We start from the raw sequence: 14,667 nt of genomic DNA, 5'->3' as shown, positions 1-14,667 counted from the left end.
GATGGCTCTTGGTCTGTCCCCCAGGGCATCACGCCAGGCCTGTTTCTGGGAACTCGCCACCCAAGTCAGGCCCCAGCTGCCTGGAAGAGGTCAGAGGCAAAAGAAGGATTTCAGTGGCCTGTACCCCCATGAGCATCCTGTTGCCACCTACAGAATCTGATCCCAAGTGCAGAAAGCAAGTGGTAGGTGGAGCCGGGCGCCGATGGCTCACGCCTGTCATCCTAGCTGCTCAGGAGGCTGAGATAGGAGGATTGTGGTTCAAAGCCAGCCCAGACACTTATCTCCAATTAGCCACCAGAAAACTGAAAGTGGCGCTGTGGCTCAAGTGCTTGAGTGCCCATCTTGAGCTGAAGAACTCAGGGACAGTACCCAGGCCCAGAGTTCAAGCCCCATGACCAACCAAAAAAAAAAAAAAAAAAAGTTGCAGGTGATGACAGGATTGCACACAAACACTCCTGAAGTAGAGAAGGGGCTGTCAAGTCTGGAAGGACAGCCTTGTCTTTAAGGCCCCACCACGGCGCAATAAGGTTAGTTTCTAGTTTGGGGGCGTGGCAACTTTATAATAAGCATCCTTGCAGCTAAATCTTTGGGCCTAGCCAGTGGTTTTCCCCTTAGGCAGAGTTCTTAAAGGTGTAGATGCAGGAGAAGGGGGAATGTGGGGGGGGGCACTGTTTGGAGGACAGAAGTGGAGGCTGGGGGAAGGGCCTAGTCCCCAGCTCCAGCCATAGGCTTGCATCTCCTGACAGGAGGCTTTGGAATCTGAGAACACATCCAGACTCTACCTCAAGCCCAGGGAACACACAGGCAGGCGTGGGTTTGAGTAAACCCTCCAGAGCGCATTGGATTCAGCAAGTGGCTTCTCCGTCCGTGGCTTGGGCCTCACAACATGCCAGTTTGTCTGAGAGGCTGGCTGTGGCCCTGCATCCCTTAAAAGGGAAGGAAACTTGCCTGTTTAGTGCACATCCCTGCCTCAGTTTCCCTAGAGATCCAGGACATTTGCCAAAGGAGAGCCCAGGTGTGATTAGTAGAAGAACTGCCCCCTGGGGTGTGTCCAGTTAACACTTCCCAGTCCCACCCAGAAAGGAAAACACAGCAGACGGAAATACTGATTATCTGCGGGACAAACGTGTCACACAAGTTTATGGTTTGTTTGGATTATTTTGTAGCAGCCAGTAAGTTCCAGAGCAGCAGAGACACCTGCCCTAGACCTCATTCACACAGTACAGCCACTGTCGGCTTTCCCTTCTCAAGGTGGCTTTTCTCCACGCCCCACCCTGCAAACCACAGTGGAGAAACTGCTCTTCAAAAAAGGCCAAAGGCAGCACCCGGATGCCAAGCACTTCCTGGAGAAAGGCTGAGCCCCTGAAGCCCAAAACACACTGTGAATGCTGCGTCCGTCCGGCTGAGTAGGCCTGTTGTTGCTACGGGGCGCCAACTAGTGGCAGCAGAGGCCTCTGCAGCCGGAAGTACAGCCTTGTCACCTCTGTCCCTTCCTGCATCTTCCCATGGCTCCTTCTGATCCCTTCCCCTCCCCTGTCCCCTTTCCCCCACTTCAAGGGCAATTCTGCAGGGTCCCCGCTTTCTCAGGGGCGAGGTAGGATTTAAATCACAGAGTGTCTCATCAGAACAGTTTTTGGTGGAGTCAATAGGGAAAACAAAGCAAAGCAAATCCAAATTTTCTATAAAAGTTTATTTTGCAATTTCCCCTACCCCCCCAGAGATGATAAAGACACACATCATAATTATGTAAAGATAGTGTATAAAAATAATTTAAACACATATATTAGTAACAAAGCAACATTTCTTTCTAGTAACCACTAGTAGGTAAATCTTGCCCGAGATTCTCCCAAAGGTGTTAAATAGATTTTTAGACAACAGAACAGACAGAAACACACGCACAAATACACAAAAATACACCTATGTACAACTCAAGTATTTTTTTCTGTGCATTCTAACTCACTGAGATAACTAAAGTGAAAAGACTGAAGGCCAGAGAGACCTTAATGTGGAAACAAACATGCACTGGGTGTGAGTTCTGGATTCTCCCTAAGATTCTTCTCCTACTACCTACAGCTAGGTCCTGTGCACCTCTCACCTAATCACGGTGTGAATGATCAGCTCCCAGTGTGCTGGCTTGCTACTGTGGATGTGGGAAGAAGGGCTGCCTCTGGCTGCCGATGCATCCTCTGATGGGACAGGGGCTGGTTCTACAGACCCCCCCCCAACACACACACACACTCCCCGTTACATCTGGCTGATTCGTTGCTTCAGAGACAGGACCTCTCTCTCTATTTCATACGGCAGATCGGCATTGACTTGATCTTCCAGGTATTTCTCCACGTCTTCCACTTCCTTCTCCCAGAACTCCTTGGAGATGCTAAAGAGTTCCTCCATGTTGACATTCCCCAAGCCTTTCAGGTTCAGGGCGTCCTGCTTGGGGATGTAGCCGATGGGCGTGAGCCGGGCGCTGTCCTCCCCATTGATTCGGTTGAACATCCACTCCAGAACCCTGCTGTTCTCCCCGAAGCCAGGCCACAGGAACTTCCCTTCCTTGTCCTTCCGGAACCAGTTGACATGGAAGATCTTGGGCAGCCTGGCTGCCGGGCGGTGGGCCATGCTGAGCCAGTGGGTCAGGTATTTGCCAAAGTTGTAGCCGAAGAAGGGCCGCATGGCAAAGGGGTCGTGCATGATGACCTTGCCTGTCAAACAGAGGCAGACGCATCCATGTGCCTTGTGCCCACAGGCAACAGCGACCTTTACTGGCTGCTGACCTAAGCAAGCCTGGGTCTCTGGGTCTCTCTCTCTCTCTCTCTCTCTCTCTCTCCACACACACACACACACACACACACACACACACACACACACACACACACACACACACACACACACACACACACACAGGCAGAGCCCAAGAGAACCTGACTTTACCTTTGTGTTCTGCAGCTGCTGTGGCCTCTGACCTCATGGCAGCGCCCACAAACACCCCATGCTGCCAGCTGAGAGCTTCGTAGACGAGAGGCACCCCTTGATGAAGCAGGATAAAAGAAGAGGCGGTTGGTTTAGGCTGTGTGTTAATACCAGGACTTGAAGTCAGGACCTGGGTGTTGTCCCTGAGCTTTTTTGTCCAGGAGGGCACTCTACCACTTGAGCCACACCTCCAGTTCTGACTTTTTGCTGGTTTTGTCTTTGTCTTGTCTGGCTTTGAACCAGGACCTCGAGCTGAGTAGCTGGATTACAGGGGTGAAGCGCTCATGTCCGCTTCTCTAAGCACCTGACACTCACACTCCCCGACCAGTGGCACCATTTCACATAGGAAAAGACACAGCCAAGCAGCAGCTCTAAACCGTTCTGTAGACCACAGTCTTGTTATTTAGAGCTCGCGGTCCTCCTGCCTTAGTATTCCAAGTCCTGCGGTCTCGGGCATGTGCCACCATGCCCCGCCAGCAGCATCTTTTAAATTGAGCTGGTTTTTCATATGCAAAGCTAACACAGAGAAAACTGGAAAGTCAAAGGAACGCCACCGGGGTCCTCCAAGGTCCCCGAGTGAACAGCAGAACTGCTCCGAGCTCCCCTTGATCACAGACCCAAAAAGGATATGCGACCACAGGGATCAGGTGTACGCTCAAGCTTGCCTGGGAGTCTAGACTCGGGGAAAGGAAGGCCTTTGGCACCCCTGACTAGGTCACAGAAGAAGAGAGATTTTACACCCCACCGGCCACCCCAGCGGCGCGCCGCCTGAGCAGAGAGGGGCCTCACCAGCAGGTCTGCGGCCGCCAAAGATGATGCCCTCGATGGGCACACCTTCCGGAGACTCCCAGGCAGGGTCGATAATGGGGCACTGGCTGGCAGGGGTGCAGAACCGCGAGTTGGGGTGGGCACAGGGCTCCCCTAGAGAGAGGGGGGAGTGTTGGTGTTGGCATCTGGGCATAGCAGGCCCTCACAGCCCAGCCCAGCCCACAAACTCCAGGACCAGGCTCCTGCCGCGGGGCCTCAGGGGCTCACCATCCTGTGGTGTCCATTCCCTGTTCTTCCAGGACGTGATGGTGACCCCGGGGGCCAGAGGCTCGTCCATGCCTTCCCAGTAGACGCCTCCATCACTGGTCTCCGCCACATTGGTGAATATGGTGTTTCTCTGGATGGTCTTCATGGCATTGGGGTTTGTCTTTCCAGAGGTGCCAGGAGCCACCCCAAAGAAACCATTTTCTGGGTTGATAGCCCTTAAGTTACCTGAAAAGTAGTAAAACAGAGGAGCAATGAATGCCAAGCAAAGCACTGTGAGTCCTTTGTTGGTTAATTAGAAATAAGAATCTTAATTAGAGATAAGACTCTTACAAGAAGCCTTGACTGGCTCTGCACGATGATCCTCAGATCTCAGCTTCCAGGACAGCTACGATTACAGCTGTGTACCAGCACAACTAGCTTTTTTTTCCCCAGTCCTGAGGCTTGAACTCAGGGCCTGGGCACTGTCCCTGAGCTTCTTTTGCTCAAGCTAGCTGTCTACTATTTGAGCCATAGCACCACTTCCAGCCTTTTCTGTGTATGTGGTACTGAGGCATCAAACCCAGGGCTTCATGCATGCCAGGCAAGCGCTCTACCACGGAGCCACCTTCCCAGCCCCCACCCCTTTTTTGTGCAATAGTTCTCATTAACTTTGCCTTTGGACCACAATCGCCTATCTCTGCCTCCCCCCCCCCCCCCCCCCGTGTAATTTTTTACATTGTGCTGCGCTAAGACTTATGTCAAATTCTCAAGTCAGGCTTTCCTCCCTTAGACTATACATCAGCCTTGTTTTCACCCAAGCAACAACACTTCACCTCCTCTTCAGTGCCCCCCCATACTGTTTTCACAAGTGTCAGTGTGTGAACACACTGCAGCCCAGGTGTCTAACAGAGGCCACCACATTCCTAAGGCTCCTGCAGAGTCTGGACCGGTTCAACACCCGCCCCGTGAGCTGTGAGAACTGCTGACCTCCAGGGAACCCCAGCTTGCACCCAGAGTCACCTTGGCTGTCGAACTTCATCCAGGCAATGTCATCGCCCACACACTCTACTTTCCACCCGGGGAGCGTGGGGTTCATCATGGCCAGGTTGGTCTTCCCGCAGGCACTGGGGAAGGCTGCTGCCAGGTACTTCTTCTCACCCGCAGGGTTTGTGATACCCAGGATCTGCCGAGACAAGGCTCATTGTTACGGCCTTTGTTCCTTCCTGGGTATGAAACTGTCACTCGAAGCCCATTTTTTCCTAGGATGCAGATGTGTTCGTGGTGTGGGCAGGGGCTGAGGAAGCACAAGCCAAGTGCGAGCGGGCTCACACCTGAAATCCTAGCTACTCAAGAGGCTGACATGGGAAGATTATGGGTCTAAGCCAGCCTGGGCAGAAAAGTGTGATCATCTTTCTCTAAAATAGCCAGCAAAAAGATGGACTGGAAGCTCAAGTGATAGAGTGCCAGCTAAGCAAGCAAGTCAGGTCAGAGTGCCAGGCTCTGAGTTCAAGACCTGATATTGGCAAAACAACAAAATAAAACAAAACAAAAGATTAAGAGAAATAAAATCCAAAAACAATTCAGAGGAAGATTTAAAGCTGTGTTGATATAGGAAGCAGGGAGGGAGAGAGGGAGGGAGGGAGAGAAAGAAGGAAGGAAGGAAGGAAGGAAGGAAGGAAGGAAGGAAGGAAGGAAGGAAGGAAGGAAGGAAGGAAGGAAGGAAGGGCGGTGAGGAACTCTGGAGGAGGGGGGGGGGGGGGTCCGGCCCGACGCTCACCAGCATGTGCTCGGCCAGCCAGCCCTCCTCCTTGGCCAGCCTGCTGGCCATCCTGAGGGCGAAGCACTTCTTCCCCAGCAGCGAGTTCCCGCCGTAGCCGCTCCCGAAGGAGACGATCTCTCTGCGGTCCGGGAGGTGGGCGATGAGCGTGAGCTCCGGGTTGCAGGCCCAGTTGTTGACCAGGGGCCCTGCGAGTGAGCGAGCGAGCGAGCGGCCGTGAGTGCGGCCCCGGCCCGCCCCGCGCCACGCTGGCACCCGCACCGGGCACCGCACCGCAGCACCCCAGCACCCGCACCCCGGCACCGCACCGCGGCACCCCGGCACCCCAGCACCCCGGCACCCCAGCACCCGCACCCCGGCACCCTGAGCACCCCGGCACCCCAGCACCGCACCCCGGCACCCCAGCACCCCGGCACCCCAGCACCGCACCCCGGCACCCTGAGCACCCCGGCACCCCAGCACCGCACCCCAGCACCGCACCCCGGCACCCCAGCACCCGCACCCGGCACCGCACTGCGGCACCCCGGCACCCCGGCACCCACACCCGGCACCCCGGCACCCCCGCACCGCCCGCGTCCCGGCTCTCTCACGGCCACCTCCGCGGCTTGAACTTGGGGCTCGAGGGCGCACGTACTTCTGAGCGGCAGCGGGCAGCCCACGGAGTGCAGGCACTTGATGAACTCGCCGTCGCCCAGGGCCTGCAGCACGGCCGTGCCCATGCGCGTCATGACCCGCATGCTGGCCACCACGTAGGGCGAGTCCGTCAGCTCGATGCCCACCTTGGCCAGCGGCGAGCCCAGCGGGCCCATGCTGAAGGGGATCACGTACATGGTGCGACCTGCGCGGCGGGCGGAGGGCACGTCAGCGCGCCCGTGACGTCAGCGCGCCGCGCTCACGCCCCCGCCCCCACGTCACCCGGGGCCGCGCTCACGTCCAACCTCGACGTCACCGGGGGCCACGTTCACCCCCACCCTGATGTCACCCGGGGCCATGTTCACCCCACCCCGATGTCACCCGGGGCCATGTTCACCCCCCACCCTGACGTCACCCAGCACCACGTTCACCCCCCCACCCTGACGTCACCCGGGGCCACGTTCGCCCCCACCTCCACCGTCACCGATTTTCTCAGCCCCAGACTTCGAAAATTAAGGTGTTTTTAGAAACACACAATTGGGTGCTGTGAGCGCGCATGCGTAGAACTCAGCTCTGGGCTACTGGAAACACACGTGCGCAGAACGGCAGAACGCAGCCACTGGGCAGCTAGGCCTGCACATGCGCAGAACTCGGCAATTGGGTGGCAGGATGTGCGCATGCGTAAATGGGTGCTCGTTGGTTTGTTTTTTAAATTTGGAACAGAGGCTGAGCCAGCGAGCTTCCTTCCTGTGACCAAGACCTTGAGGAAGAGTCACGGGGACAGTTAGCTGTCCTTCTGTCCTGGAGGCTGACGGTACTCACCCTTCATGCACCCAGGGAACCTGGCATTGAACGCTTTCTCGAAATCCTCTTCTGACATCCAGCGACCCAGCTGGCTGGGGCCGGTCTTGGGGATGGGCACTGTGTCCCTTTGCTCTTGGGTAATGATCACGGTCTTGCTTTCGATCCTGGCCACATCCCTGGGGTCCGTGAGAGCCAACCAGCTGCAAAAGTCATGGGATTCCCGTGAGCCAAGCATCAGGAAGACACCCGGCTGGCTCCTCATCACCGTCTGGCACATGGCGGTGACCCCTAAGGGTGAACTCACAGCAACTAGAACGTGGCCAGATAGACCTCTGAACACCGAGAGTAGCATCAGGAGTCTAATTTACAAAGAGCTTCTCACTTAGGGCCTGGGCGGCTCTGCTGGCATCATGAGTCTCTGGGGCTCTGATGGGTTTTTAAGTGTTTTGGGGTGCTCAGTAGCTTCTCCTCATTGGCCGCTCCCCACCAAGGATGCCAAGGAGAGGGTGGGACCGGAGGGGCACTCACCAGTTGTGATATTTGCGGAGCTTCTTGATGATGCCCTCTTCCTGCATGCGGCCCAGCAGCCGCTGGTTCTCCTCCTCGGAGCCATCGCAGATATGGATGTAGTCCGGCTCACACAGCTGCCCGTTGCTCTCCACAAACTCCCTCACGGCCCGGGGCAGGCTGTCCAGGGCGCCTTGGACCACCTTGGCGGATAAGTCCACACGGTTATGCAGCTGAGGAGCCATTGCTACCAAGGTGCTGCTGGGCACGGGCACCAACGTCACCTGGAACAGAAAGCGGGAGCTTCCTGATCACGCGTGCACACAAACACCTTCCAGCCCATCCCACCGGCTGCTTGGAGAGTTATTCGCTAAGGAAGAAAAAAAAAGTGAGTTTGTGGCATCTGTGTTATTTCAGAAAGGTGACTGGGAAGAGAAGACTCACCTTTGATCCTTTGGAGGGTCTGGATCAGAGGTCCAAGTGCAGGCGGCCCTTTCTGTCCCCTGCCAGGGATGTGTTCCCAGTGGGACGGCCTTCCTGGGAGGCAGAGCCCAGGCTTTAAGTACTGTGAGGAGGGACAGCCCTGCCCTCCGCGGCACGGGAGGCTCGACCCTGACGTCAGGGGCAGGTCTTTGGATCCCAGCCCCGTCAGTGATGTTTTGGACAAACTTGCCACAGTAAACTGCGGGGAGATAATGATTGAACAGAAAACTTGTTAATGAGTGTTCGGAGGCCTCCAGACCTCTGTGGCCGCCATGGTGAGTCCTTACACAACGTCTATTGACTAAACTTTGACCCCATTCGGTGCTGATGCAAAACACACACCCTTTCCTTGACAGGCAGGTAGGGGTCAAGGACAAGGCTGGCCAGGGCACCCCCAGGGGTTCATGTGCTGCTGGCAGCACACTTTGTGTGCCAGTGGCTCCTGGTTGTCAAAACACTACTTATGAGGTGTCACTCCATAGTCAAAGTTCACAAGAAGAATAGCATACCGTAATTCTGCACGTGGGTGCCTCACTGGCAGAGCTTGGCACCATCTGAGCTTACTGGGGACTTGGGGCCTGACCGAGTGCCCTGACACTCCCAGATATAGATTCCATAAGTGTCTACCTCCGCTGTTCTGAGAGAGAGAAAGAGGAGCTGTCAGGTAGGTGGGGATACAACGTGGTGAACCAGGCTGGCATCAGTGGCTCCCCCCTGAAAACCCAGCCGCTCAGGAGGTCTAAGGATCACTGTTGGAAGCCAGCCCAGACAGGAAAGTCTATGAAACTCTTATCTCCAATTAAACATCAAAAGGCCACAAGTGAAGCTATGGCTCAGGTGGTAGAGTGCTAGCAAAAAAGTTGAGCACAAGAAATGTTTGGGCACAAAGGCTCAGGGACAATGCCCAAGCCCTGAGTTCAAACCTCAGGAACAGTGCTCACACACACACACACACACACACACACACACACACACACACACACACACACACACAGTGATGGACCTACCAGGCACTAGTGGTTCATGTCTATAATACTAACTATTCAGGAGACTGAAATCTGAGGATTACAGTCTAAAGCCAGCCTAGGCAAGAAAATCCATGAGTTCAATCCACAGGACTGGCACAAAAATTGGGGGGACTCTTTCCATGCAGTGTTGCTGCATCTTAGGGCTTTCCCCACAACCTTATTCACAGGTGGCAGCAGGAGGCTGCAAAGGGGGAAAGGACACCTTCCCCTTGGAGGCCACCCTCCCCAAGGACGCCAGGACTGATGGGAAGCCTGCATCTGGCTGAGCCTTTCTTCTAGCCCTTTCCGAACATGGGTGTTCTGGCTTCTGAAGTGCTTATGTCTCCTGTGTGTCATATTTACAGTCTTAGAATTAGATCTCTTCTGTAGACAGGAAGAAAGGTGGGCCCAGATCGCAAAAGTCCAGGCTTTCTCTCAGGAGCCAGGACAGGAATCCTGTGTGGGTGCCCTGCCCATTCTCCTGATGGGATCTCAGCAGGTCAGGGCCTGCGGAAAGGGCTCCTGGGTCAGCTCCTGCGCTGACGGAAAGCCAGCCTCTCCATCGAGCTTGTCCTACAAGGATTCCGTTCTCCAAAACCTGCATTTGCTTAAGACTAGACATTGTGGGGGCTGGGAAGGTGGCTCAGTGGTAGAGCGCTTGCCTTGCATGCATGAGGCCCTGGGTTCGATTTCTCAGCACCACATAAGCAGAAAAATCCGGAAGTGGCACTGTGGCTCAAGTGGTAGAGCACTAGCCTTGAACTGAAGAGCTGAGGGACAGCGCCCAGGCCCAGAGTTCAGGCCCCACAACTGACAAAAAAGGAAAAGACACTCTGTGTCTGTCCTGCAACTCTTATCATCAGTTAACCACCAAAAAGCCAGGAGTAGTGGAAGTGTGGCTCCAGTGGCAGAACACCAGTCTTGAGCAACAAACCCCAGGGACAGCGCCCTGACTGCAGGAGAGCAAAGGGCATCCCCATGTCCAGACTAGGAAACCGAGGCAGAGATCAAGTAGCCACTCCTGGCTGGCTGGTAGGGTCCAGAGAGAAGAGATGAGCTCAGGCAAGCTGGGTCCTAGAACACCACCTCACCCCATATACTATAGCATTACCTCTTCTAGAAACTTCCTTGTTGCACACCATCCCCTCCCCCCACCCCAGAAGTATCAGGCTACACACAGCTGTCCCTAGAGGTGATAGGACACTTTTCGCTTTCCTTGCAAGTCTGAGTGTTGTTTTTTTTTTGGGGGGGGGTGGTGCTTGGTGGCTCTGGGAGATTGCACTTAAGCACCGAGACCTTTATAACAGTTGTAAAGAATTTGCTTAGCAAGCCACCAGACCTTCAGTCTAATTTAATAACCACCCAGCCTGCTGGCCGGGGCCGAGGGAGCACTGGGTGAGAAGTCAGGAGAAGTTCTAAGGCTCCTCACAGCCGGCCTGACAGCTCCAGACACTTCCAGCTCAGGCCCAGGACCAGTGCCCCCTGCTGGCTGAGCCATGGAAGGGTCCACAGAGTGGCAGGAGATTCGAGGCATGGGAAGGGCCGTCCAGGGCCTTCCCAGCCTGTCCCAGGCCCAGCACTGGTGGGACCAGAGGGTCTGGCTCACGCTGCAGCGTGGACCTGGTTCTGGCCACCTCCACCGCCCTGCTCTGCGGCCTGGGCTGGGTTCCACCCAGAGGATGTTCTTCAACTGACGTGCAGTAGGGGGCGCCGCGTTCCTCGTGGGTCAGGTCTCCTGGGTGGCTGGCATTCTCCCCCCAGCGGCAGCATCAACTGGATGTAAACGGTGTGGTGTGAGAGCACACACGGATCTCAGGTGCTCTCGGCCTCTGGCGTACAAAATGTGCATCACCACCCACACTTCGGCCCCCAGTGTGTTCACCAGTTGATTTCCCCGGAGATTATACAGATCGAGAGCAAAACAGGCGGTTTAGAGTTTGGCTGGAGTTTTGAGAGCTCCACATAAACTCCAAGTATTTTTTTGTCATGCATCTTCAGGGAGGGAAAAGGCCAGCTGTATTCAAACACAGGCCGCAGATCACATGGACCTTTCTACAATCTGCCACCTAACTGGTGTGGAAGGACGGCACAGCTCCCCGCAGCCATCCTTACCACAGTGTTAGAAAGAGCCAGGCCTGGTGGCGCACTCCTGTAAGTCCAGCCACTCCAGAGGCAGTGGCAGGAAGATCACAGCCCAAGGTCAATCCTGGCCTCAATCCTAGATGGAGGCCTTATCTAAAAATAAATAAATAAAAGCAAAAAGGACTGGAGACATAGTTCAAGTTCAATTCCTAATACCTGGAAGGGGGGCAGGGGTGGTAAAAAAGCAAATCCTGGGCTGCAGACTTACTCCAAGTGCAGAGTTCTCTGGAAGAAATGAGACAAATAGGAGGTAGAGTTTTGAGGACACAGACAATTGTGGGGGCGAAGTTCCCCTATCCCTAGAGGATGACACCCTGTGCCCCATCTGTCTGTCCTGGAGGCTCCAAGGCTGTTCTCCATGACAGTGGGGACAATGCACGTGGGCCTCGGTGCCTCTCCGTCCCCTGGGCCCCCACTTCCCGGGCAGGGCAGGGTGGTGTGCCTGCGCATGTCTGCACAGACCCTCACAAGCCTTCTGGGGAAAACTGGACATTGACTAGCAAATACAACCCATGGCAGGGAAAGACCCTGGAGAAGGAAACGGTGGCACTCACCTGTCCGAGCAAAGGCTCTGCTCACTGGCATGCCCTCGGCCCTGCACACCATAGTGCTGAGCACCCAAGAAATATTTTCCTGGCCAGTGCTGGTGGCTCATGCCTGTAATCCTGGCTACAGGGTAGCTAGGATAGGAAGGAGGAAGGAAGAGAGGGAAGGAGAGAGGAAAGGGAAGAAGGGAAGGAAAAAGGGAAGGAGAGAAGGAAGGAGGGAGGGAGGGAAGGAGGGAGGGAAGGAGGGAAGGAGGGGGACCAAGACCTCCCTAGTCCCTGCCACGTGTTCTGTGACAGAGCAGACAGTGACCAGAAAGATGCCCGCTAGGTCAGAACCTGTGTCAATAGGAAAGCCCGACTCTTACCGGTAACGTAAAAGCAACAATGGTTTTCTAGAAAGTGACACACTGTCAATCTCACATCCTAGAGTCAAAGGTCTTTGCACAAGCCAATCCTGCTCGCCCCTGCCCGCCGGTGCCCGGTGGGGGGGGGGGGAGCGGGGCGCGGGGGGCGGCTGAGCTCAGTGGACATTTCCAACAGGAAACCGCTGCGCAGCCCTGCCACCGGCCGCCAGAAGTGTCACCTGGGCAGGGCAGGTCATCCACCCCGACTGTTTGTTAGGGGCAAATATTGAGATGTTCTGTATTTCTGGGGTTATGGGGATGTCACTCCTCCCCCCCCCTCGCCCGGGACACTGAGCAGTACATTTCTTGGTACCACCAAGTCTTGGCATCGCTGGTCCCTGACAGGTTGCAGCTAGTGGGCCTGGGGTCCCCAGGGGCAGTGACAAGCGTTGACACTACACAGCAGATAACTGGACAACGTTGCAAACCTAGCATCGCTGACCCTGTACCTTGTAGTGATTCATGGTAAGTCTTCAGGCCAGGCACCAGTAGCTCACACCTATAATCCTAACTACTCAGGAGGCTGAGATCTGAAGGCTAAGCTTCGATGCCAGCCCGGGCAGGAAAATTCTGTGAGACTCTTTTTTTTTTTTTTTTTTTTTTTTTTGCCAGTCCTGGGGCTTGAACTCCGAGTCTGGGTGCAGTCCCTGAGCTTTGAACTCAAGGCTGGCACTTTACTGTTTGAGCCACAGCGCCACTTCCAACGTTTACTGTGGTTAATTGGAGAGGAGCCTTGTGGGGACTTTCCTGCCTGGGCTGGCTTCCAACTGTGATCCTCCGATCTCAGCCTCCTGAGTGGGTAAGATTATAGGCATGAGCCACCAGCGCCCAGCTTTCCATGAGATTCCTATCTCCAGCAAGCCAGCAAAAATACAGAAGCTGAGATGTGGTAGTAGAGCACCAGGCTTGAGCAGAAAAAGCTCTAGGATCAACACACACACGTGTGCGTGCACACACACGCGCACCAACTGCTAAGTTACCAGAAAAACAATCCAACACAATTGTTTCATATGGCAAAAAGCAGATCCTCTTTGTAACGCAGTGAGCTATATTGGAAGTTAGCGCTAATTGCCTGGGAGTTGAACAAATGCTACCCGGCCCCAGCTCCTTGGCAACTGCAAATTATCCTGCTTGTCTGTAATGCTGCCGTTCAAGAACAAACGCCTCTTCTGACCCGTGTGGGGTGTTGTCCCCCAACTCGGGAAACCTAACTCATGCTGCCAGCGCCTCTTACCAAAGACAGGCTCGGGAGAGAGGGAGGTCTACCCAGAACCGTTGCTCAAGGGTCAGTGTCTAAAAACAAGGCAAAAACTGGCTGGGAGGCTTGGCCTGGGCACCTTCCTATCAAGCACAAAGAGCTAAATTCAACCCCAGTTCCAGCCAGCCAGGCGTGGCTCACACCTGTAATCCTGGCTACTCTGGAGCTGAGATCTGTAGTTCAAAGCCAGTCCATGCAGACAAATCCGTGAGACTCTTAGCTTCCAGCTAGCAAAAATCCAGGAGTGGAGGTAGAGCACCAACTTTGAGTGGAAAAGTACCAAGCTGTAATATGAAGTCCTAAGTTCAAGCCCCAGTACTGGTGCATGCACACACACACACACACACACACACACACACACACACACACACACACACACACACACACACACACACACACACACACACACACAGCCCAGTACTGCCACTCACCATTCCCCCCAACCGCCAAAATACCAAGTAGATTAGATTTGTGGTGGACTTCCCCATGGCGGTAAACAAGAAATCCCAGTGCTTTGGGGCCCAAATGTTGAAGATGTGTGTGTTTGAAGATCTTCTCTGACATCGTTGTCTTTGCCTCTAGGTACTGCTTAGGCAAAGTCTATTTGAGTGATCTTTAGAAATATCTTTACTTTTTTAGTTTAATGTTTACATGAATTCGTTTTTATTACAAGTTCTTTTAGAATGTTCTTGTTTCTGAGAGTTTCTATCTCCTATTTTATTTGTAACGAGCATCTAATACTTCCATGCATTTATGACTCTGTTTCTGGTAGATGTCCCCGGTATCATTTGGGGAAAATGGTAGCACCCTTGGTTTGGAGAGAGAGAGAGAGAGAGAGAGAGAGAGAGAGAGAGAGAGAGAGGATGAGAATGAGAATGTTTTTGTAGACCCAGAGCCTTGTGTGGATTCCTAAATTATAAGTTCTTGGGGAGAAAACTTCGTGGACTTCTTTGTTGTACTTTATATTTGTGTGCTGTACCCATCAGGGCATGCCTAGCTAGCTGTCACGTTACTTAAATGAGAGCCAGCTGACATTTCCAGAAAAGAACTCTCCCTCTTCGCTGCTTTGATGAGCCCGCCACTTGGGCTTTTCAAAAGAAAGGTGTGGAGCACTTCAGTTTTG

General features: G+C 54.3%; 1 protein-coding gene and 1 long non-coding RNA gene across 2 annotated transcripts; both read right to left on the bottom strand.

Annotated features, from left to right (window-relative positions):
- Positions 1-1,675: 1,675 nt before the first annotated feature.
- Positions 1,676-8,252, bottom strand: Pck1 (phosphoenolpyruvate carboxykinase 1). The gene is made up of 10 exons (XM_069990047.1): positions 8,147-8,252; positions 7,724-7,986; positions 7,214-7,395; positions 6,393-6,596; positions 5,759-5,946; positions 5,002-5,164; positions 4,003-4,227; positions 3,757-3,888; positions 2,929-3,024; positions 1,676-2,699 (listed from the first exon to the last, which is right to left on the bottom strand). The coding sequence occupies exons 2-10, from the start codon at positions 7,945-7,947 to the stop codon at positions 2,245-2,247; spliced, it is 1,869 nt and encodes a 622-aa protein (XP_069846148.1). The 5' UTR covers positions 7,948-7,986; positions 8,147-8,252; the 3' UTR covers positions 1,676-2,244.
- Positions 8,253-10,622: 2,370 nt separating this feature from the next.
- LOC138805355 (uncharacterized) lies at positions 10,623-12,097 on the bottom strand. Its single transcript, XR_011365501.1, has 3 exons — positions 11,889-12,097; positions 11,491-11,559; positions 10,623-11,021 (listed from the first exon to the last, which is right to left on the bottom strand). It is a non-coding gene; the product is annotated as an uncharacterized lncRNA (long non-coding RNA).
- Positions 12,098-14,667: the final 2,570 nt, after the last annotated feature.

Source organism: Dipodomys merriami, unplaced genomic scaffold (assembly GCF_024711535.1).
Source record: "Dipodomys merriami isolate MVZ:Mamm:240054 unplaced genomic scaffold, mDipMer1.0.p SCAF_39, whole genome shotgun sequence".
Lineage (NCBI taxonomy): Eukaryota > Metazoa > Chordata > Mammalia > Rodentia > Heteromyidae > Dipodomys > Dipodomys merriami.
The sequence above is the reverse complement of the archived record's forward strand: the minus strand, read 5'-3'. Positions and strand labels throughout refer to the sequence as shown.